The sequence below is a fragment of the Heteronotia binoei genome, chromosome 1 (genome assembly GCF_032191835.1).
Source record: "Heteronotia binoei isolate CCM8104 ecotype False Entrance Well chromosome 1, APGP_CSIRO_Hbin_v1, whole genome shotgun sequence".
NCBI lineage: Eukaryota > Metazoa > Chordata > Lepidosauria > Squamata > Gekkonidae > Heteronotia > Heteronotia binoei.
In genome coordinates, this window is record NC_083223.1 from 165497475 (window position 1) to 165521227 (window position 23753).

The window sequence follows — 23753 nt, forward strand, 5'->3', positions numbered from 1 at the left end:
TATTGGCTGATTCAGGTTTGAATCTATGTTGATTAGCGTATTCAGTAAAACGTTTCCATTTAAAGGAATATGATTTCCTAGTGGCAGGTTTTATGGAGTTGAGTAAGATATGTCGGACCTCCGGTGGAAAGGTCATGAACTGATTCTCCATGCTGTAAGACGGAGGAGAGTAGGGTTGTGATGTAGGACTTTGCCGCCCTGTTGGGAGAGTAGGTCCTGGGCTTGAGGGAATCGGTGAAATACGCCGTTCGATAGTAGGAGAGTTGTGAACCAGGGCTGGTGGGGCCACCACGGGGTCACTAAGATGCAGTTGGCATTGTCTGTCATAATTTTCTGCAATACTCTCGTGATGAGTGGTAATGGCGGGAATAGGTAGTGCAGTGGTCCGTTCCAAGTTTGTAGGAAGGCATCCCCTGCCGACAGTGGAGACGAAGGGCCGCGCATGTAGAAGCGGGGACATTGTGCATTGTCTGGCGCTGCAAAATCTGCGGTGTACCGAATTTCTGAAACAGAGGGTGAAGATAATGAGTGTTGATGGTCCACTCGTGGTCGTTGATAGAATGTCGACTCAGAGCGTCCACCTGAATGTTCTGGACTCCGGGTAGATGCGCTGCAGACAGGAAAATGCCATGGGCAATGCTCCAGTGCCAAAGGGCTAAGGCCCGTTTGCACAGTCTGGTGGAGGCCGTGCCTCCCTGCTGATTTATGTAGAAGACAGTGGCTATGTTGTCTGATGTGACCTGGACATGTCTGTTGTGAAGGGACGGAAGGAAGGATTGTAACGCCCTGTGAACTGCTAGTAATTCTAGGCAATTGATGTGGAGAGATCTTTCGTAATCTGTCCACTGGCCTTGAACAGTGAGTTTTCCTAAGTGGGCTCCCCATCCCCACTTGGAAGCATTGGTGGTGACAATCACAGAGGGAGGGGTCTGAGTGAAAGACATCCCCTTCAGGAGGTGATGGTCTATTGTCCACCATTTCAGAGAAGGAATGATATGAGCTGGGATGGTTAGTACAGTAAGTTGGTGTTGACATTGGGGACGAAATGTCCATACAAACCACAGCTGAAGAGGGCGCATGTGGAGCTTGGCAAATAGAAGGGCGGAGGTAGTGGCCACCATTAGTCCTAGCATTCTTTGAAAGGTGAGAGCTGTTTGAGACCGATGTGCAATTATCTCTTTGGCTAGAGATTTGATGTGCTGCACTCTGTCTGCTGGCAGATATGCTTTGCGTGCAACAGTTGAAAGGCGTATGGATTAAGTAGGGGTCAGATTGGATTTTGTGGTGTTGACCTGGAGGCCTAGGGTAGTCAAGAGGGAGAGGGTCGCAGAGACATCGGACTGAAGCTGTTCCTTGGATTGGGCGACGACTAGCCAGTCGTCTATGTATGGAGATTCATTGTTGTCTCAGAATTGCTACTACCACCGCCATGCACTTCGTGAATACCCTTGGCGCTGTTGAGAGGCCAAAGGGAAGGGCGCGGAATTGATAGTGCTGATTTCCTATGGCGAATCTGAGGAACCTCCTGTGATGGTGGCTGATGGTGAGGTGGAAGTAGGCATCTTGTAGATCTATCGATGCCATCCATGCTTGCTCTGGAATCAGTGGGAGGATGGACTGAAGTGTGACCATCCGAAATTTTTTGTGACGGATATGAAGATTGAGTTTTCTGAGATCTAGTATGGGGCGCAGCCCACCGTCTCTCTTCGGCACCAGGAAGTAGCGGGAGTAGAATCCGGTGTGATGATATTGAGGCGGAACTGGTTCTATAGCTCCCTTGTCCAGCAAGGTTGCTACTTCTAGGAGCAGAGGGGGAGACGGGGACGGGGGTAGTTATGAACCTGTGGTGTCTTGGAGTCGAACTGAACTCTATGGTGTATCCGTTTTGAATGATTGTCAGAACCCAAGAGTCTGAGGTTATGGACTCCCAGTTGTGGTAGAACGGCTGCAGTCTGATGTCTGGGCGATGATGGAGCTGTTGAAGAGGGATAAGGGAGTCAAAGAGACTGCTTGTTGGTCGGTGTTGTCTTTTTGGCAGTTTGAGTAGTAAGGTTGTATGCATACGCGGAGAAGTATGCCATATAGTTATGGATTTTAGTAGTGGCCGTGGTGAGAGAATAGATTTTTCTTCCGATGGTGTCAAGTTTCTTGCCCTCTCTTTCAGGAGGGACAGGATGTCTGGTTTGTTTAGATTTAGATGAGGAGTGGAATATCATTGAATTAGGAGCAGGATGGTTGAAGAAGAACTTGGATTCAGGAGCATGTACTTTGTAGAGTACTTCAACTCTCTTGGACGTTGGTGGTACAGAGGCTGGTTTGTCCCAGGCTTCTTTCAATGTCTCCAGATGAACTGGAAGCATAGGAAATGATGAGCCCACAGGGAGATCTGCATGCACTAGGTCATAGACCACGTCTGAAACTCTAGGCACGTCTGTTGTTAGCTTCACGTTGAGGGAGTTAGCCATATTAGATAGTAAGTCTAGGTAAGACTTGGGTCCCTCAGATGGAGAGAGGTCAGAGGGTTTGGCTATGTCTGATGCTGGAGAGTGAAGCCCTGAAGCTGAGGAGTGAGATGATACAGATTGCTCTGCTTCTGAGTCGTCAAGGGTATCCACTTCTGGGGTCTTGATTTGTTCTGGCCTTGGGAGTTGTGTACGCTGTTTAACGGGTTCGGCAGCCGTAGAAGCAGCTGGAGAAAGTGGTTTAGGTAGTGTGATGTATTCACAGTACCGTTGGTGGTCGTCATGGTAAGGGTGCTCATGATGTGGAGAGGCGTCTCGATAGCGAGGGCGGATGTCCTTGCGAGAACGATCCCGATAGTAGGCCCTTTCTCGGTGTCGAGAGTCTTCACGGGACCGAGAGTGTTCACGGGTGCGATGCCTATAGAAGCCGGGAGAGGGAGACCTGCGGTATCTTCGGTACCTACGAGGAGATGGCGACCTCGAAGGAGTGTAATAGTAGTAGTGGTCTCTGTGACCATTTCTGGATCTTTTTTCTCGAAGGTGCAGAGGGGGTTCTCTCGGAGTCGAAGGTGCTCTGGTCAGTGACGGAGCCGTAATTGTCTGCCGGAGAGTTGAGACTTCTCGAAAGGATTGTGCATCTAGGATGTTAAGGTGCTGGCTCTTTGTCGAGGTCAGAGACTCGGTACTTAGGATCTGATCAGGCAGCGACTCGTGCACCGACGGTGATCTGGAACTGATGCGGACAATTTTGAGTGGCGTGATGGCAGGAGTCGAGGTCGATTTCGAAGCCGGAGTAGTCTGAATCGAGGTCGTAACTGTCGTAGTCGGGTTTGGCGTCGGAGGTCGAGTCGTCGAGATCGGGTCAAGGATCTTATGGCTGGACTTAAGATTTTTTAGGAGACTTCCGATCCGAAGGGTCTCTCGAGGTCGATTCAGTGCGGTGCCGCTTTTTGGATTCGTCAGACTTCTTTAGGTGTTTGCGGGATTTAGGCTTACTGGGAACCTGCGCCACGGAAGCCCCCGGTTGAGCCGTTCCCTTTTGGATCAGGGAGGATGGAGAGGTCTGCGAACCCAACGCATGCGACATTACTGGGCGCAGTGATGACTCTAGCAAATGGCTTTTTTTTTTTGGCGCGGTTTTTCTTCACCTGTTTGCCAAACTGGCTACAGTGGACACAGGAGTCTGTTCGGTGTGCCTCGCCGAGGCAAAAAAGGCAAAGAGAATGTCCGTCAGTGGATGGGATCTTCGCAGCACAGCGAACGCACCTTTTAAAAGTTATTTTTTCCTTCCCTTCCATCCGCCCGGAGAGAGGGAGCGGGGAGAGGAGGATGAAAAAGTGAAAAACAGAGACTTTTTCTTTTTAAACGATACCAGATGAAGAATGAAGAGGAACAAAGGACGTGAAGAGACGGAAGAAGGTAGAGATCCAAAGGACTGTGAGGTAGGTGTTTTCCGGACGGCGGTAAAGAAGATACTGAGTGGGTTGGGCGCCTCCCCCTCGTCTAGGCATGCGCAGACGCTGCCTCCTCCCCGAGACGAGGGGAAAGGCGCGCCAAAATTAACGCTTAAGGATTGCTTTGAATTCTTGGAGGTGGGCCCGATCCTGGCGGATAAACCCATATGTGGGACTGCACAGAGACCACGAAGAAGATACAGAGGTTCCCTTTAGTTACCCTGGTTAGTATTTACTGATGGGCCTATCCTCCCTGAAACTGTCTTATACTCAGCCATCTATGCTCATGGTCATTATGTTCACTGACTCTGAATTCCATAATTTAGCTACTCAAATAAAGAAGTGTTCTTCCCACAACATCAGTATAAACAGTAAGCATCCCAGAAATAAATGACTCTAGTCTTTCTTCATCCATTCTCGACCCCCATCAGTCTGGTTTCCGTCCGGGTCACGGGACGGAGACAGTGCTGGTCGCTCTGATGGACGACCTCCAGCGGCATCTGGATTGAGGCGGCTCGGCGGTGCTGGTGTTGTTAGACCTATCGGCAGCGTTCGATACGGTTGACCACCAGCTGCTGACTGGCCGTCTCGCCAACGCGGGGATTCAGGGGTTGGCCTTACAATGGCTCTCCTCGTTCCTTGATGGTCGGGTACAAAGGGTGGCAATTGGGGGTGAGTTGTCCCAGAGGCACACGCTTGATTGTGGGGTGCCTCAGGGGGCAGTTCTTTCCCCAATGTTGTTTAACATCTACATGAGCCCCCTTGCCCAGATTGCCCGGAGGTATGGGCTGGGTTGCCACCAGTACGCTGATGACACCCAGCTCTATCTATTCATGGACGGAGGGCCTGTGTCCCAGAAAACCTGGACCGGGCATTACAAGCCATGGCTAGACGGCTCAGGGTGAGTAGGTTGAAACTAAATCCAGCGAAGACAGAGGTCCTTTGCTTGGGTCACCGTGGTCTGGGAGGGGAAATTCCCCTTCCAGCTCTTGACGGTGTGCCACTGACAATGGCGCACAGGGTCAAGAGCTTGGGGGTACTACTTGAGCCTGCCTTAACTATGGAGGCCCAGGTAGCAGCCACTGCTAAGTCCGCATTTTTTCATCTTAGGCGGGCGAGGCAGTTGGCTCCCTTCCTGGAGCAGAATGATCTGGCAACAGTGATCCATACAACGGTCACCTCAAGATTGGATTACTGTAATGCCCTCTACATGGGGCTGCCCCTGTGCCGAACCCAGAAGTTGCAGCTAGTGCAGAATGCCGCTGCTCGGCTGTTATTAGGGCTCCCGAGACGGGAGCACATTCAGCCGGGCCTCCGGGGACTGCACTGGCTGCCAATAATATACTGAGTCCGGTACAAGGTGCTGGTTATTACCTTTAAAGCCCTATATGGCCTAGGCCCTGCCTACCTTAGGGACCGTCTCTTCCCATATGTCCCCCAGAGAGTACTGCGATCTGGCTCTCAAGATCTGCTCATAATCCCCGGGCCAAAGGAGGCCCGCTTGAAGTCAACCAGGGACAGGGCCTTCTCAATCACAGCCCCTTGCTGGTGGAACCAGTTACCGGAAGAGGTCAGGGCCCTGCGGGATATTGGACAGTTCCGCAGGGCCTGTAAGACAGTCCTCTTCCGGTTGGCTTATAACTGACCGGCACCAAAATACTGAAGGAAGTCTATAGATAGCACACTGTTGGATTGATGTATAGATAGTAATGTTTTAATTATGTAAATTGTTATTGTACTTTTTGTATTTTAATGCTATTGTATTTTAATTCTGAATTTTATTGTTAGAACTTTTATACTGTGAGCCACTCTGAGCCCGCTTCGGTGGGGTAGGGCGGGATATAAATCAAATCAAATAAAAATAAATAAATAAGTAAATCCTAGGATCAAAAAACACTTAATTTTAACAAACCCAGTTGAGAAAATATTTCTTCTAATCCACCCCATTATTATTTTGTACTTCTGTTTGGACATAGTTTCACTCTGCCTTTCTTCTGCTTTGCATGGAGAATTGTTTTAATTCTGGAATGGGCATGTGTCACACACTTTGGTCTCTAATTACAGTGACACTATTTGCATTTTCAATTAGATATTTAATTATATTTGTATTTTTCACCTTTCTGCACAAATGCTACAGCTTGTTGACACAGAGGAAGAGAATGTAAAATTTTTCCAGTGTATTAAACAGTTTTTTAAAATAACATTTCACACACACACAAGAATTTGCCATAAGAACATTGGTGTATCAAGGGTGGTTACTCTACTCTGACTGGCAGCAGCAACATCACTTACTACACAAACTGAACCAGCATGGTAGCTAGGATATTTACTTTTGGGTACCCTCCAGGATTAAATATTAAATAAAATGTAAATAACAAAAAGGTTCATTTTATTACTTACTTGAGAAATGAAGCAGGGTACTTCTTATTAAAAAATGTCCAGCCAAGTGCCATTTTATGAAGTAACCATGAGAATCAACAAGTTGGTCAAACAGATTGGAGGAAGCAGAGACTGACAATGCAAATACTCTTTTGCATAACTCTACAAGTTCCTTTCTCATTACTCTTATTGTACAAAATAACAAATCCAGAAAGTTACAACTATTGCCTCAATTTCGCAGTTAAGGCACATCCACAAAATGCAACTGTCACAACAGAAATAGGTTCTGAGACAAATACTAAGGGATTTATACTCGTGTGTTATCACTGAAGCCCTGGAAACGTCTTAGAAGAGGAATGGCACTTTTAAAAAACTGGTGTTTTTTGTGCACAGATTCTTATTATGGTTCAAAGCCATCGATGAGATCAAATATACATTTGTAGCACACTACAAAGAAAACCATACAATTATGTTTTCTATATGCAGAAACATGTAATCTCATAAATAAAATTTATATTTAATGAATATGCAGGAGTGCTCCACAGCAGCAGTAACTAAAAAGACTACACTAACTGAAAGAAAAGGTACATATTTGCTCTATGCTTTGTCTACTATGGAAATTAACCATGCATATATGAGCCACGATTTTTACTAAAATACTCACTATGACAAGAGGGAAAATGACAAGAAAGGACTGGAGCACAAGAAACTAGAATGCATTTACTTTGTATATTCTGTGCAAGTTTTAGAAATCAAACCCAGAATATTCCTAATGCATCAGTGCCAATTCAGAAAGTAAAAATCATATAATCTTAAAATGGTTCTATATTTTGAGGCACAGCAGTCCCCCATTCCCAAAATGCTACTCATATTATAACAAATTTATTCTTCTGTGAATTGGGGTTAGGCAGTAGAACTAGTGAGTACACAGAAAATCTCAGCTCTTTTAACCAGGAAACGCTAGATGGCATAGTATTAAAATAGGAGTGTCTCACATAATACATACTGGAAGTTTGTGAGGGTTCCATTAACAAAAGGCTGTGACAGGAAAGGAGGAAAGGAACGATAGTCAAACACCTGTTCATTCATGTACTGCTAACACCGTTGTCACAAATTAATGCCAGCTTTCACAGAAAGTGAGGGTGGCATTTTCACAGCAAAAGTTTGTAAAGCCCTCTTTCTCTTCTTGCCCTGCCCAATGAAATGAGATAATACTTTTGTTAATGAGTTCAATTCAGGGCTTTTTTTGGGGGGGGGGGGGGGGAGGTAGAAAAAGCCCAGCAGGAACTTATTTGCATATTAGGCCATACTCCCTGGTGCCAAGCTAGCCAGAATTGTGTTTCTGCTTGAAAAAAGCCTGCAAATATTCAAGCAGATTTTTCAAGACTCAGTCCCTCAGCTGAAGTCTTTTAAATGTATTTTCTGGATAATTTCATACATTACAGTCATAAACAGAACTGGAAAACTATGCTGAATTCTTAGACATTAGTATCCAATTTTTAGAGACAGGGAAATGAGAAATTTGGCATTTTTCAATTTAGCCACATAGTTTACCACTGTTTTTTAATGAATGTTCACACACTAACCAGCAGCTTATCTTTAACAAGATATTCAATGTATACCCATGTCCTGAAGTATTGTGTGCAGTGCTCCTCAGTTCTAAAAAATAGCACTGCACTGAAGAAACGACTGACATGACCAAAGGTACAGGAGGATTTAAAAACACACACACACACACAGCATTCTTCACCTTCCAAAATAATGATCAAAGAAGAAATAAGGTCATTAATATACTTGAGACAGCTGAAAGTGTGGTAGAAAAGAAATCAGTTACTCCTTTACAGTACCAATAGCTGTACTCCTTTACAGTACCAAAAGCTGTAAGGTAAGTGATCAAATTAACAAGTGTGTGATAAAATCAAAATGAAGGACTTCTGCAAGACACAAATGTGAGATTATTGTACTGTCTTTGCATAATTGACAAGAATATATTCAGGCTTTAAAAATAAAATTTAAGAACAATTGTCTTCAGTGACTATTAAGCTAGGTAGCCCAGGGCATCCCTAAATCTGTCTGCCAAAACTTTGTGTGGTCATATTCTTTGCAACAATTGTTCATTATATTTCCTGTCACATTTTAAATAACTGGCACTGGTTGCATTTAGGATTAGAAACTGATGGATCATTGGACTGAATGACAAAAAGCAGAAAATCACAAGTATGATAAAAACTATTACGAACTCCTTGGAGTAGTGAGCATAACACACCTGCAACATGTTTTGAGTATCTTCATTTATAAATTAAGTTGTTGCACTATATACATATCAAGGACCTCTTCCAAATTTCCATCTCATTATCATACTAGTTTTAATAAAAACTGTAACAAAATTTGTTTTCTTCATCATTATAAAATCATTTCTCTTTTTAAATCACACATGACAACAGCAGCCATACAGTTAACAACAGCTTAAGGAGTACATATGATGATGAAAAACTGTGCAAAACCTGCATTTTTTTAAGCATCTAAAATTCATAAAGAAACATCACCAAAACCAGAGGCAATAAAGACACATGGTCATGAAAATAATGCCATCTTAGATTTTCAAATAAAGAGTTGGAATAAACATCTGAAAGAAAAATCTGTAGGCAGCAAGACAAATGGTGGCAACTGTGACAAATGTTCTGGAATTTGTGAAGCAATAAGAAATGATACTGATAAATGCCAAAATCTTTATAAGAGTAGCAGTTGTTGTCTACAGTTCTTTGTCTATAGCTCTTTAACATACAAGGCCCATCCTTCCAAAAGTCACTGTATGTGGTCTATGATAAGGAGATTCAAGGAGTGACAAGTCTCTTTGAGGAGTGTGCTTTCTTCCAAGAATCCAGTATCTTTAGAAGAGCCGGATCATTGACTCTCTGGATTTTCCTACTCCAATCCATTTCACTGCAAATACAAAAATATTTTCTACATCAAACACTAAAAGAATGGTTGTTTCACCATTTTTAGGAAACCATAACATCTTCCTAAATTAGATCCAGGGGGTAGCTGTGTTGGTCTGAAGCAATAGAACTAAGTTAGAGTTCAATGGCACCTTTAGGAAAAAGTATTATTGAGGATGAGCTTTTGTGTGCCAAGCACACTTCGTCAGACACTGCTTTTTTTCTTAGTGGGAACATGCAGGAACACAATTCCAGCTAGCTTGGTGTCAGAGCGTGTGGCCTAATTTGCAAATGGGTTCCTGTTGGGCTGAAACAATGGTGACATCAGGGGTATGTGGCCTAGTAGGCAAATAAGTTCCTGCTGGGCTTTTTCTACAAAAAAAAGCCCTGGTCAGAAACTTTGTTTTATTTACACTTTGTTTGATGAAGTGTGCTTGGCACATGAAAGCTCACCCTTAATAAAACTTCGTTGGCCTTAAAGGTGCCATTGGACTAGCTTTGTTCTATAACTTTATAAATTAGAGCCAGTTTGATAGTGGTTAAGTGTGCGGACTCTTATCTGGGAGAACTGGGTTTGATTCCCCACTCCTCCGTTTACAGTTGCTGCAATGGGCTTGGCTTAGCCATACCTATTGCAAGAGTTGTCCTTGAAAGGGCAGCTGCTGTGAGAACCCTCTCAGTCCCACCTACCTCACAGAGTGTTTGTTGTAGGGCGAGAAGATATAGGAGATTGTAAGCCACTCTGAGTCTCTGATTCAGAGAGAAGAGCAGGGTATAAATCTGCAGTCTTCTTCTAAATTAGTAGGCTTTTCAATAATTATCAACCATCTCTGGACCAAATGTGCATTGTATTACTCCTTAATACAGTACATTTGCCCAGCTGGCCCATGGACAGAGTTTTTCAAGCAACTCAGCCAGACGCTGCAAAACTGGTCCAGAGAAACTTCACTGGCAGAACTAAACATTTGGTAAATTATTTTGCAACATCTAAACATACTAAACTGCAAAATTTGCAATCAAGTTAAATTTCTCTTAAAACTGAAAAATTGCCAGTGATAACTGTGACTTCTAAAATAAACATGGAATATGCATGGCACTTGTTAGTTGAGCTGGGTGCAAAATCTAACAAATCAATCTTAAAATTAGCAATAATTTTTTAAACTATAGAACAGTAATTACAACAATGATAATAACTGTTACAGATTAAGACAATTATCCTTTTATAAGATAAGGCAGTAAAATAATTGGGAAACAAAAAGTAAACCAGTATACAAATAAACTGGAAGATCCATACCAGTTCAGAAAGCTGAGAATGCAGACTCTGATGCATCAGTTTCACTGAACATGTCTTGCAGTGAGTAATTGTTTCTAGAAGTAGTTACTATAAACCAGGGGTGGGGAATCTTTTTTTTGCCAAGGGCCATTTGGATATTTATAACATCATTCGTGGGCCATACAAAATTATCAACTTAAAAAACCAAGTCTTTCCATCACCCACTCAACTCCCCTGCAGAATGGACTTCACATGGCATAAACAAGGATGGTGTTGCATTAAATCACCCAGACACTGTGATTTAAGTAAGCCAACTGGAGGAAAAATGAGATAAAAATGCACCAAGGACAGGTGGAAGGAACAAGATCCAAGTGTACCCACTAACTCTGCATCCTTCAAAAAGATTACTAAACCACTATAGTATTTTTAAAAAACAAGCTAAATGTGAAGTGTGGGGAAAATAAATTCCTGAATAGTTTTGTTTTTTTTTAAAAAAGAATCAACCTCTATATTACTAAAAGTCAACAGCACAACGCCCTAATTTTAACCATTCACAGTTCCTTTAATTTTTCTTTTAAAAATTCCACTCCCATAATACAAAACAAACAGGATTTTCTCTCCCCCTATCTCTTTAATTCAGAGGTGGGCAACTTCATCAGATATATGACACAATGACAGTTTTTTAAAGTTAATCATGGAACCAAACCACATTTATGTCTTTTGGGGTTAGTCCCTTTTGCTCAACACAAGCTTTCCCCTGAACTTGGAAGCATCAGATGCATGATTAAATATGCATGATGCAAAACGACAGAATTTATCTCCACCCCTTCTTCCACCACAATGCACAAATGGGGGTATCCCTGGTTTAATAATTCCCACCCCTCCTGCCCATAAGGATACCCAAGCAAGAGCCCGTGCTTGTATGCAAACCAGCCACCGCACGCAGGGAATGAGCTCCATCAGCGGGCATCCTTGTGTTCCCAATTGCCCTAAAGTGCAAGCGGGGGGGGGGGGGGGAGAGGAAAGGTATAGACAGGTCCCATTTAGGTACACAAAGCTTCACCCAAGGAAGACTTTTTTTTTTTTGAGCAACCAGGCAAGACTAGGTTGACTCTAAAACTAGGAGGGGGAAGCAGAGGCTGCGCTGCAGAGGGGGGAAAGGAAGGAAGCCGGTGAGGTGGCAGAGAAGCAGCAACATTCAGGGTAGGGTCAGGCGTCTGGAACGACGGAGGATCAGGCTGGACGGGGGGGGGGGAGAGAAGAGGGTGGACACAATTGGAGTCCTGCCTGAGGCAAAGGCAAGCCAAGCCGGCTCTTGGCAAAATCGTTCCATCTAGGATGGAGGAGGAAGGCGGGAAACTGAGGACGTTTCCCCCCGTCTCTTGCAACCTCTCTCATAGTCCCCCCCTCCCAATTTCTTGAGGAAGGGCCCCTGAGGCAGCAGCAGTGACTGGTGGGTAGGCAAGCAGAGAACAGCAGCCGGGCGGGTCTTATGTGAGGAGGCGGTGGCCCTGCATGGCCTGTTTGAAAAGCCAGGGCTGAGAAGTGCACTGGGGGCGGGGCAAAAGGATAGGTGGGCACGCCCACCCCCAGCACAAGGGGTGTACTCCGCTGGTGGCTGCTGCTCTGGTGCTGAGATTTCCTGGCTCCAAGGAGCCAGACTAGACGATCTTGTGGGCTGTTTACAGCCTGCGGACCAGAGGTTCCCCACCCCTGCTATAAATTATGAACTGCAGGGCTACTTTGCCCATTATAGTATTAACAATTATACTTAATAACCACAAGCAAAAAGGGCACAAATATAGCTGGGAGTATATCTGATATATAATTCTGAGTAATAAAGCATTGCCTCTGAAGAACTTCTAATAGGTCACTTGAAGCATATGTCTACTTTAATTACCTGGAACACCTAGCTCCATTTCTATAAATCGAACATAGTTTTGTGCATGTACAGGAAGATCATCAAACGTCCTTGCATTTGATATGTCTCTGTTCCATCCTGGAAGTGTCTCATATTGTACCTCTACTTTATTTAAGACTTCCTGGTTTGCTGAAAAGAAGCATAACAATGATGTACAAATGTAAATTTTATTGTGCTAGTTTAGTTTGTTCTGCTGTCAATGATAACAAGACTAGAGACTAGTTTAATAATTCAGCTTAGGACCTCTGCATCTCCAAAGGATTAACAGAAGTAAAGCTTTAAAGAATTGGTATAAGACTGACTTTCAGAAACCTCAGATTTTTAATCTCAGTAAGTATGCTAAAACTATAAGGAAAAAACAAAAGTTTAGCCGTCCAGAAAATCAAGGCTGTCTCAAATAACTCTGTAACAGACTTACTGAGATTACAAATATCAGGTTTCCCCCTAACTCCTTTGCACAGGTGAGATGGAGTGAAAGAAAAAAACAACAACCCTAGACTTATTCTCACTGCTTTGTACATTCCAACGCAGATCATGAGCAGAAATATCTAATGGTATGAGCATTAAGACTGGCTAGCTACATCAAAAACTAATTGCAGGGAACTGAAGATATTACTCTGATAGCAAATGGCTTGGGACCAGAGTACCTGAACTACTGCCTTCTTTTATATGAAGCTGCTTTTGGCTGTTCTGAAAGTAGCAGATTATTTCATCTGATGGTTCAGTCAGTTACAGATTAATTTGATTGAGACTGCCCATTCACTGCAATAATCTATTGACACCCTGCTTTAAATGCTCTCACCTGCAACAGTTAGGTTGTTTTGCAAAGACCTATTCTGTGGTAGACCCCAGCTGTAGAACACCCTCCTCCCCAAGTGACTTCATCAGAGGTAAGTTAAACATGAAAACAAACAAGAACTCACCTGGAAAATGAGGTATCATTTTATCATTTATTTTGTAAGCAATGCCAACTTTAATTTCTGGAAATACATCCAAAATGTCCAATTTGGTAAGAGCCAATCTGTTATTAAATAAAATAACATTTTAGTTAAATACCTATACATGTGTAAGTTTACGTTAAGTATATACACAATTTGAGGAGGAAATACGGATATGTACCATTTACAAATATTGTAAATTTATGACGTTTAAGCCAATTTATTTGCATAAGGAATAGGCTACCTCTGTTCCCCTAAATTTCTTCTCTATATGAACTATGTGAACCTCTTAAATTACAAATGTCCATATATTTTACATATGGTATCTGAAACTTTACATACTATGTGCCTTCAGAGTTCCCAGCACAATGTAGGATACAGCTAGGATTATTTGTGGAGGGCAGCTGATCATGCCCAACAATCCTCTACTTGTTATACATGCTTCCACAAATGCTCTGCTACTGAAAGCTAGTATGTGATAGAATTGGATCAATAAATATAACTGTGTTAGCTAAACTAACTTGCAAGGTAGTGTTAGAGAACACCTCAAAATAGAAATAACCTCTAAAGCTGACACTGCACACAAATTCAGCACTAATTTACTTGTAACATTTTCCCTAATAAAATTAGGAAACAGCAGGTGGGAAAATGCAGTCTGATACAGTTACTAATTTTGAAAATTATTTGGAATAAAATCATCTTGTCATATGATCTTTCTACTTAATTTTTTCCCTTCCTTTTCTTCCTTTGTACCTGAAGCCACGAAATTTACCAAAATTGTGCACGTTTGGCACAAAACCTTTCCTCAAGAAAAAAGATATCACAATAAAATGCAGTCCAAGTAGCTGACAGCTTTTAGTATGATATTATGACTTCTGAAGTCAGTTATTTCTTTAGAGGGATTTTGGAAATGTTATTTTCTGCATGAAAGATCAGTAGTTTATTTTCTTTTCAATAATCCCACAATGTTGTATAGTCTGTGATATGTGACATAATGAAGATAATCTTGTCACAACTGTGAATTACTCACGCAGTAAATCCATTGATCATGTGGGCATATCTAAGCAATACAAGATCCAGCCAACCACATCTTCTTTTACGACCTGTGGTCACACCAACCTCCTTTCCTCGTGTCTGCAGCAATTCTCCTATTTCCTAAGAAAAACAGAATATAATTAACTTGAAAAATTATTGTTACTCTGTATAACCAGAATATGTTGGCAATACAAGACCACAAAAGATATTTTAAAGTTCCGCCCCCCCCCCACATGATGCACAAAAACTACCATTTAGGGTGCAGATGTAAATATAGGTACAATCTATATTATCAGTATGTAAAAAAAAAATCAGGTTATCAGGCCATTTTCTCAACACTCCATGTTGATTCTGCTGTATACTGCCTACCTGCTACCTAGACTGTTCTAGATCAGTTATTGTTTGTGAAGCTCTGCAGTCCTTGGAAATCTTAAATTGCTAGTCTTGTTAATTCAGATTGGAATCAAAAAGGCAAACTGCTTCTGGTACACTGTAACTAGTAATAAAGATCCTGCAACTGGAACTTAATTATCAATTCTGCTGCTGATTCATTAGCAAGAACAGAATTTAGCTTGCCCTCCAACAAAAATATAAGCTCTGCAAGACTGAGGAATAAGCAGTAAAAACATTTTTAAAACAAACATAGTCGAAATACATGGGCAGCAGATCTGTGAGCTGAGAAAGCTGCATTTCAGAAAAACAGCAGCACTAAGTTCAGTACAGAATCTGATGCCTGGTACAGTATAACCTTATACACCTTACATATTGTTAAAACATGCACATTCGTTTTCTTTCCTACAATTACCCATGTTCATTTTAATATTATACTCATGATCTCTCTCTCTCTCGGCTTGGCTTCACGAACGAAGATTTAAGAAGGGTGCAATAGTCCACGTTTGCTGCAGGCTCGCTGGTGGCTGACAAGACCAATGTGGGACAGGCAGGTCCGGCCACAGCGGCTGCAGGGAAAAGTCTGATTTAGGGTTGGTCCTGTAGCAGTGCGATTCTTCCTCAATCTCCTTTTGTCCTCAAGACCAGCTATGCGTGCGTTCTCAAAGGAAGAGACAGCCTGGTGGATGGTGTGCCTCCATGCTTTGCGATCTGAGGCTAGGTCAGACCACTGGTGATGGTTGATGTGACAGGTGCTAAGGTGACTCATGATCACTTTAACATTATACTTACATTGTCTTGTTCTGTGGGAAAGGCACCAATTCCAACTCTAGTTGTGTAGGCTTTCACAACACCATATACTTCTCCAACATTCTGAGGTGGTATGCCCAAGCCAGTGCAAACACCTCCCACAGTACAATTTGATGATGTCACAAAAGGGTAGGTACCTATGAGGGGGAAGAAAAGGGATAAACTAACAGCAACACAGTTTTATTAAAGAGCGTGGTATCATGCCACACCACTGAAAAATGAGCAGCAATCAAATCTTTGAAGCACCATTAATTTGCATGTATTAAAATATTCAATGATGTCTTCCCACCCACTCCAGCTTTTCACCCTCCAGCCATCTCTTCCTCTCAACTACTCCTGCATCCATGGCACTCCACTACTTCTCCCACCTGTGACATTTATTCATCCTCCACCCTTGCTGTCTCCCCCCCCTGACATTCACTCACCCTCCCCGTCTTTCCATTCATCCTGCAACTGAAACAGACGCCAGCTTCCTACTCCACCCCCCAACCCCCCACACGAGTGGGCATGTGTGTGTCCCCATGTCTGTGGTGGCTCAAAGCCCCCAAACAGAACCAAAATGGAGAGAAAGAAAAATAATTATGGGGAGTGTGTGTGTGGGGGGGATGACAATGATTACACAGCTGAGCATTCCTTTTGTTTGCAATTCATTGTTGCTTCTTTATCTTATATTCAGCCTTGCAGCATTTAATAATGATAATAATAATATGTGATGAATCGCCCTATTCTGGCTAGTAACTAAATAAAATTAGTTACATTAAAAAGATTTAGCATCAGCCTGTGCTTGTAGTGTGATTTGTTTGTGGGTTTTTTTGGCAAGCATGGTTGTGTTACGGTATACCATAGAGAATGGGTGTCAAACATGTGGCCCGCGGGCCGGACCAGGCCTGCAGAGGGCTCCAATCAGGCCCTCCAGCAACTGGCTCTTGTCTGCTTAATTTTTCCTTGCCTGCTTTTTTCAGTTTTGTGTTTCTCCCTGGACAGGCCAGAGCAGCAAAGCAACTTTTCCCTCTCCCCCCGCCCTTTTCCCAAAGGGAGAAAGAGGGAGGAGCAGCCTTAGCCAATGAGGGAGCTTGGCTCTATAGCTCTGCCAGATGATTAAGTTTGCAGGCTCAATTAATCACCCTGCAGAGCTTCTGAGACAAGCCTCTCTGCCTTCTAATGAATGGCTGAGACGGAGAGTGTGTTCCACCCCAGGTTTACCCAGCAAATTTTCCTTAATTTTTCTTTCACATTTTCTTTTGATTGGGGGTCTTGAATGTAGATTTTCCAGATAGTAGGCTGACACTGACCACTGTATGTGGCTGTCTCTCTGTTCTTGTAGTTGTTTTTTGGGGGAAGTTGTATTTTTTTTAGTCGTAGTTATTTTTCTGCGGAAGATTATAGTTTTGTAGACAAGCACATAGCTCTCAGTCTGTGCCATGGTGCCTTCACATGTTCTTGACCAGCACATGAAGCAACTTGTGCACAGAAGCTTACAATGCCCAGCTGCTTCATGTTCCTCTGGGTCTTAGACTCAAAGCATTGATGATGAGATGTCTGTAATGAATTTCAATGAATCAAAAGTAGGTTTGCAATTTACAGATGTGGACACCCGAACAGCACATATTCAAGACTGGTACAGCACAGACATTGTCTGCAGTTTTTGATGCAATAATTCATAGCAAGAGGTGACTGTCAGACGAATGGAATCTCAAGGCAGTATTCATTCGAAACAAAAATGACACTTTATTGGAAACTCATAGCGGGATAAAAAGATTGAGACTAATGCCGGTTTCTAGGCGGTAACTATTTTTAAGGATTCTACATCAAAGCAATTCTAAACAAAGCTCCCTTTCCCAAAACATCAAGGGGTTGGAGGTGCAAACTTTCACACGGGCTTCAGCTTATCTCTTTCCCCTGAGAAGTTGCCTTGCGGCCAGGCTATCTTTTAACGGCCGCATTCTTTTGTTCCCTGGGAGCATCAACAAGGTTTACACATCAATAGCTGTCTCTTTTGATATGCATAGTGACTATATCAAAGGTACATATGGTTAGTATGTTGCAGTTACAGAGCCTGACAGTGACATTTATCAGATTGTAAAACAAAATATTGCTCGCCTGCCAGTATTTTAAGCATGTTTTATTTTAAGTTTAAAAATTATTTTATTGTGTGTCTGTGCCCTTTATAAAGTTTATATGTCCGCAACCTGGCATTACATTTTAGGATACACATGGCCCAGCCCGGCAAGGTCTCATTTATGTCAAATCTGGCCCTCGTAACAAATGAGTTTAACACCCCTGCCATAGAGTATGTACCTCAAGGTGGCCATTTTTTGTAAGGAAATTGATCTGACTTCAGCTTTTCATTGATCTATCTTCAGCTCCTCCCCCCTCCCTGCAGCCTCTGTACAATCTTTCTCCAGTGTGGACCAAAATAGGAGGGAAGCATCCTCAACAAGGAATAATGACACATAGTCCACCCTGCAAAGCAGCCAGGGGAGCTGATCTCTGACATCTAGAGAACAGTTGTAATTCTAAGTGATCTCCAGCCCTCACCTGAAGACTGCCAACAATGATTCTGCAGGCAAAAATGGCTAATTTGGAGGGTGGAGTCTGTGGTGTATCTGTCTGAGGTCCCACCCCTCCTCAAAGCCCACTCTGTCTAAGTCATACTGGCTGTCATAGGGGGACTGCTGCTGAACAGGAGCAAGCAGCCAGGCCTAGTTAAATCATGACAGTCAGGAGGCATCAAGTCACCCAGAAGTGCTACCAGGCCTAGGGTATCTAACCTCCAGGTGGAGTCTGAAGATCTCCTGGCATCACAACTGAACTCCAGACAACAGATTTGTTTCCCCTTGGAGAAAATAACTGCTTTGGAGGGTGGACCTTATGGCACCATATTTGGCTGCAGCCTCTTCCCAAACTCTGGCTTCCTTAGACTCCACCGCAAAATCTCCAGGAATTCCCCATGAACCTGGAGCTGGCAACCATAGTCAGAACTGGCCAGTGAGCTCACCCTCAAAGGCCAAAACAGGCCTAGAAAGGGCATCCCCCCGCCTGTTATTGACAAAACCAAGTTTGGTTGGTTTTTACTGACAAAAGTATGCTTGGTTGTGTAGCAGCAGCCACTGCCTCACAGCTTCCCCAGAGGCCCAGCAGGCAGGAGAGGAGCAGACTCAACCAATGGGAGGTATGTACAGTTGAAGAAGACTGCAGATTTATACCCCGCCCTTCTCTCTGAATCAGAGACTCAGAGAGGCTTACAACCTCCTATATCTTCTCCCCCCACAACAGACACCCTGTGAGATGGGTGGGGCTGAGAGGGCTCTCACAGCAGCTGCCCTTTCAAGGCAAACTCCTGCGATAGCTATGGCTAACCTAAGGCCATTGCAGCAGCTGTAAGCGGAGGAGCGGGGAATCAAACCCTGGAAATCTAAGCCTCCCAGGTAAGAGTCCCCACACTTAACCACTACACCAAATGGGCTCCAGTGATGGCTGATGTGATACACACCACAGACAATGAGAGAGCTGGAAAATGGCAGCATGCAAAGTTTTTATATATATGGGATTTTAAAAATGAGCAATAATAATCCAGTGCCAGGATTATCCAGTCCCTTTTGTTGTGGAGATAAGACTTTCCCCCTATATCTTGGCTAGGGAAGAGACTTACTTTTTAAAAATGAATTCAGAAAACCTGCTGCACATGTTAAAATAATATACTGATAGAACAATAAACTAGAGACAATTAAAAAAAATAAAAGCTGGCAGTGGGAGAAAATGGCCACTACTGGAACACAGTTGGAGGAAACAGTGGCGGGGTGGGGGAGAGGAGGTTCCAGATTTTCAGACACATATAGCAGCTATTCAGGCTTTACTGCAATCTTTCCCAAAGCAGATTGAAAAATCAGATAAAAGACAGTAAAACCCTGGGAAGGAAAAAGAAAAAAATCTACTTCCTGACAGCACTGAACCCAGACCACATAACCAGTGTGGGAGTCAGCATCATCAAATACACAATAGCGCTTGGCACCTCAAAATAAAGAACAAGCATGTTCTCAGTTTAACCCAACCTTGAGGAGCCACAGAGTAATTAACAGACTGAATTTATTGCGTGTGACACTCTCACCATCACTCTTCAATTCTGAAATGTTTATTGACTTTGTGTCAAGCATCGATATTTCTCAATAATCAGTCTTTTGTTATTGAATCAAAAGTTGCTTTATTGTAGAAACTCCATAGCTTTGTCAAGGACATAATCCTTGGAAATAATGACGTGTACAGAATCACATAGTTACTTTATAGGATAGCTTCAAAGGATAACATGCAGATGCAATTTGAGTCATGGATTCAAAGGTTACTACCAAGTATCACTTTTTATGCTAAGGAATGTAAGTAATAGAAACATCTCCCTTCCTCACACTTTCTCTGCGAATAGATAAGACTGTCTGTGTGAATTTGGGGGAGAGGCGTATCACACTGTTACCAGCTAGGCTAACCTAAACATCCTTGAGCCAGATGGATTTATTATTGCCCTTAGGTTGGAAAAAGGGGGGGAAAGTAGGAGAGCTTAGTATCCTGTTCTTTGTCTGAGGAACTATAATGGCACTCAGAAATATGCATGCTTGACATACTGCCCCCCCTAAACCTCTCATCGGGGCTTGTTGGGATGTTTAGCATAGAATTTCTTAATTAATACTGGGGCTCTTACATTTGTGCGCTCGACCCACTCATTGTGTGCTATAGAAAATACAATACATCCCGCTTCAGTTTTGCATCTAAAATTTCTTTTACATCATGATGATTCTGATCCCCAACTGGGATAGGTTCTGGTACTTGGGGTCGAGGGTGCCAAGGTGTAGCTCCAGGGTCCCTCCGGAGTAAACTGCAATGAAAGATGGGGTGTATCTTACTAAACATCTTAGGTAAATCAAGTTCTACTGTCACTTTATTGATTACATGTTTAATACAGAACGGTCCCAAAACCTTGTAGGCCAGTTTTTTAGAAAGTTGCGGTAATGGTAAGTTCTTGGTTGATAGAAATACTGTCTCGCCCACCTTAAAGTCCCATGTTGGTGTATGGCTCTTATCATAATGTTTTTTTGTATGTTTCTTTTGCTGTTTCCAGGTTCTCTTGGATATTTTTCCACGTTTCCCCACCATGGTTCAAAAGATGAAGGTATTTCAGGCAATCTCCCCCCAGGCAGGAGGAGGAATGGTTTTCCTTCATAACCATTTACTACTAGAAAAGGAGAAGTCTTTGTGGAACTGGGCACACTGTTATTATCTCCATACTTGGCAAAGGGGAGGAGGTCTGCCCAATTTGATTGTTGGCAATTCACAAAACATCTTAAATATTGCTCTACCAATACCATTTATCCTTTCCGTCTGTTTGTCCGTCTGGGGATGGTACGCAGAGCTCAATCCCTGTTCAATTCCAGTTAGTTTACAAAACCCTCGCCAGAAAGTGGCAATGAACTGTGAGCCCCAGTCGCTAATTAGCTTATCCGGGAATGAATGTAATTTCACCATGTGTTGAAAGAATAACTGCGCCAATTTTTTAGCCATGGGTATTTGTGCACATGGGATAAAATGAGCTTGTTTAGAAAAGGTGTCCACTACTACTAGTATTACGGTTTTTCCCTGTGAGGGAGGTAGTTCCACGATAAAATCCAGTGAGACTACCGACCATGGTCTGATGGCCATTTCTAAAGGTTGTAACAGTCCGGGAGATTTCCCCCCTTCTTTTAGCCATTATACATATTGGGCAAGAGGCAACGTAGTTTGAAATATCTTTTTTCATGAATGGCCACCAAAATTGTCTATTTCAGGGTTTTAACGTAGCCGAAGTGCCCTGAGATTTTGCTGTCGTGACAAAATTGGAGTACTTCTTTTCGGAGACTTTCTGGCACGTACAGTTTACCGTCCTTATACCAGAATCCTCCTTCACCACTCCTTCAGGTCTAGCCTCTCCCTTTTCTACTTCACTGATTAGTTTCTCTCCCCCCCACACACTTTCCTGTTAATTGCTTGCGCTTTGCTTTCGAGCATATAGTTACAGCTCCCCCCAGTTGCCTTGGAGTTATGATAGAATCGATCACCTCTCCCTTTGGCTGTTGTGCTGAGGGAGTCTTGACAATGCATCCTCTAGGAAGTTTTTCAACCCCGGGATATGTTTCAACATAAAGTTGAATTTAGTGAAGAACCCCGCCCACCGGATCTGTTTTTCAGTTAGTTTCCTGCGCCCAGTTAAGGCTTCCAGGTTTTTATTATCTGTCCATATTTCAAATGGTACTCTTGCCCCTTCCAACCAGAATCTCCAAGTTTTTAGCACTAAAGTCACTGCAAAAGCCTCTTTGTCCCATACTGACCAGTTCCTCTGTTCATGGGAGAATTTCTTGGAAATGCAAGCACAGGGTTTAAGGGCCCCCTCCTCATCGGGTTGCATCAGAATTGCCCCCACAGCGACGTCGCTGGCGTCACATTGAACCACGAAGGGTTTTAATTCATTGGGGTGGATCAAGATGGGTTCACTAGTAAACAATCTTTTAAGTTTACTGAACGCTTCTTAGCATTGGGCGGTCTGTTCTAATTTTGCCCTGGGTCGTTTAGCCTCTGGACCTTTCAGTTTTGTTTTCAGGAGGTCCATTAACGGAAGCATGGTGTGGGCAAATCCCTGTATAAAATTACGATAAAAATTCACAAATCCGATGAATGATTGGAGCTTTCTACGGGTCCTCGGGGGTTCCCACTCTATTACTGCCTGGATTTTGGCTGGGTTCATGGCTAACTGGTAGCCTAGGTAATCCAATTCCGTTTTATGGAATTCACATTTGGATAGTTTGGAACACAGCTGGTTGTCATAGAGGGTCTTTAGGACTTCTCAAACCAATCTCAGTGAGATGGTAGATCTTCCGAATAATTATATCATCCAGGTACACCACTACTCCTTTGTTCAAGTACTTTTGCAGTACTTCATTTATGAAGTTCATGAAAACTCCCAGGGCCCCTTGTAATCCAAAAGGCATGACTAAATATTCAGACTGTCTCATCAGCGTGTTAAACACTGTCTTCCATTCATCTACTTCTTTTATGCGTACCCGGAAGTAAGAGTCTTGTAAGTCCAATTTCGTGAAAATTTTTCCTTCTGATACCGAGCTAAGCAAGTCTTTTATTAGGGGTATTGGGTACGCATTCGAGGTCGAAATTGCATTAATCCCCCGAAAATCCGCACAAAGTCTAAGCCTCCCTTCTTTCTTCTTCCTGAAAAGCACTGGGGCAGCATGGGGGGCAGTGGCCGGACTTATGAACCCACGCTTCAAATTTTTGTCCAGAAATTTGCATAGTTCCGCTTTTCCTGCCCACCCCATAGAGTATAGCTTGGCTCTTGGTAGGTCCTGCCCAGGGATTACTTCAATTGCACCGTGCCTCTATGGGGTGGGAGCTCATTGGCTTCTTCCTCACTAAAAACCTGTTTTAGATCTCTATACTCCTTAGGGATCGATTTTACTTCTTCTATGGTCAGACACAGTTTTTCGTTCACCGGGGGTGGCTCTGGACCCCAATCCACGTTCCAGTGGTGGTGCTCACACCTCCTGTCTCTGAAATCTATTATTTGATCTCCCCACCTTATGTCGGGTTCATGCTTCACTAACCAACCAACCTCCAAAACAATGTCAAAGGATGATGATGGGACTATTACAAATAATTCAGTGTCCCAATGGGCTTCTATTCCCATGGTACCGCTTGGGTTTGTTCAGTACAGGGCTCCCCTCTCATTACAGTTCCATCCATTTGCTCAAACTGTATGGGGTGCGGTAGTGGATTCTTAGGGAGTCCCAGTGCTTCCACCAACTTGGGTGTGATTATGTCTCTAGTGCACCCTGAATCTATCAAGGCCCGAGCATGTATAAAACGTTTCAGGTTGGGGTTTAACAAAGTCAATGGGATGAAAAACAAAGTCCCCATTATTCTCACCTGCAATGGTACTGTTAATTCCGTGACCTGCTGCTTGGCACCTCTCAGTGCAGGTCGTCCCTGTTTCCCGCCGGTTCATCCTCCCAGTCTTCTCCCATCTCATCCACCATGACAATCTCCTCCTCTTGCAGGGCTGCCGACACAGAGCTCCCTTTCGCGGACTCTTTCGCTCTCCCTTCCATCTTCTTTGCCTTGG

General features: G+C 43.3%; 1 protein-coding gene across 2 annotated transcripts in view; it reads right to left on the reverse strand.

The window, feature by feature from the left end:
• Window positions 1-8569: 8569 nt before the first annotated feature.
• Window positions 8570-23753, reverse strand: part of ADSS2 (adenylosuccinate synthase 2) — a 58052-nt gene continuing 42868 nt past the window's right edge. For both annotated transcript variants that reach the window (XM_060243632.1, XM_060243640.1), the window contains 5 exons: window positions 15584-15738; window positions 14397-14521; window positions 13352-13449; window positions 12408-12557; window positions 8570-9238 (listed from right to left, as the gene is read on the reverse strand). In XM_060243632.1, coding sequence (XP_060099615.1) covers window positions 9186-9238; window positions 12408-12557; window positions 13352-13449; window positions 14397-14521; window positions 15584-15738 — 581 coding nt within the window. In that variant the 3' untranslated portion in view covers window positions 8570-9185. The remainder of the gene's footprint in view (window positions 9239-12407; window positions 12558-13351; window positions 13450-14396; window positions 14522-15583; window positions 15739-23753) is intronic.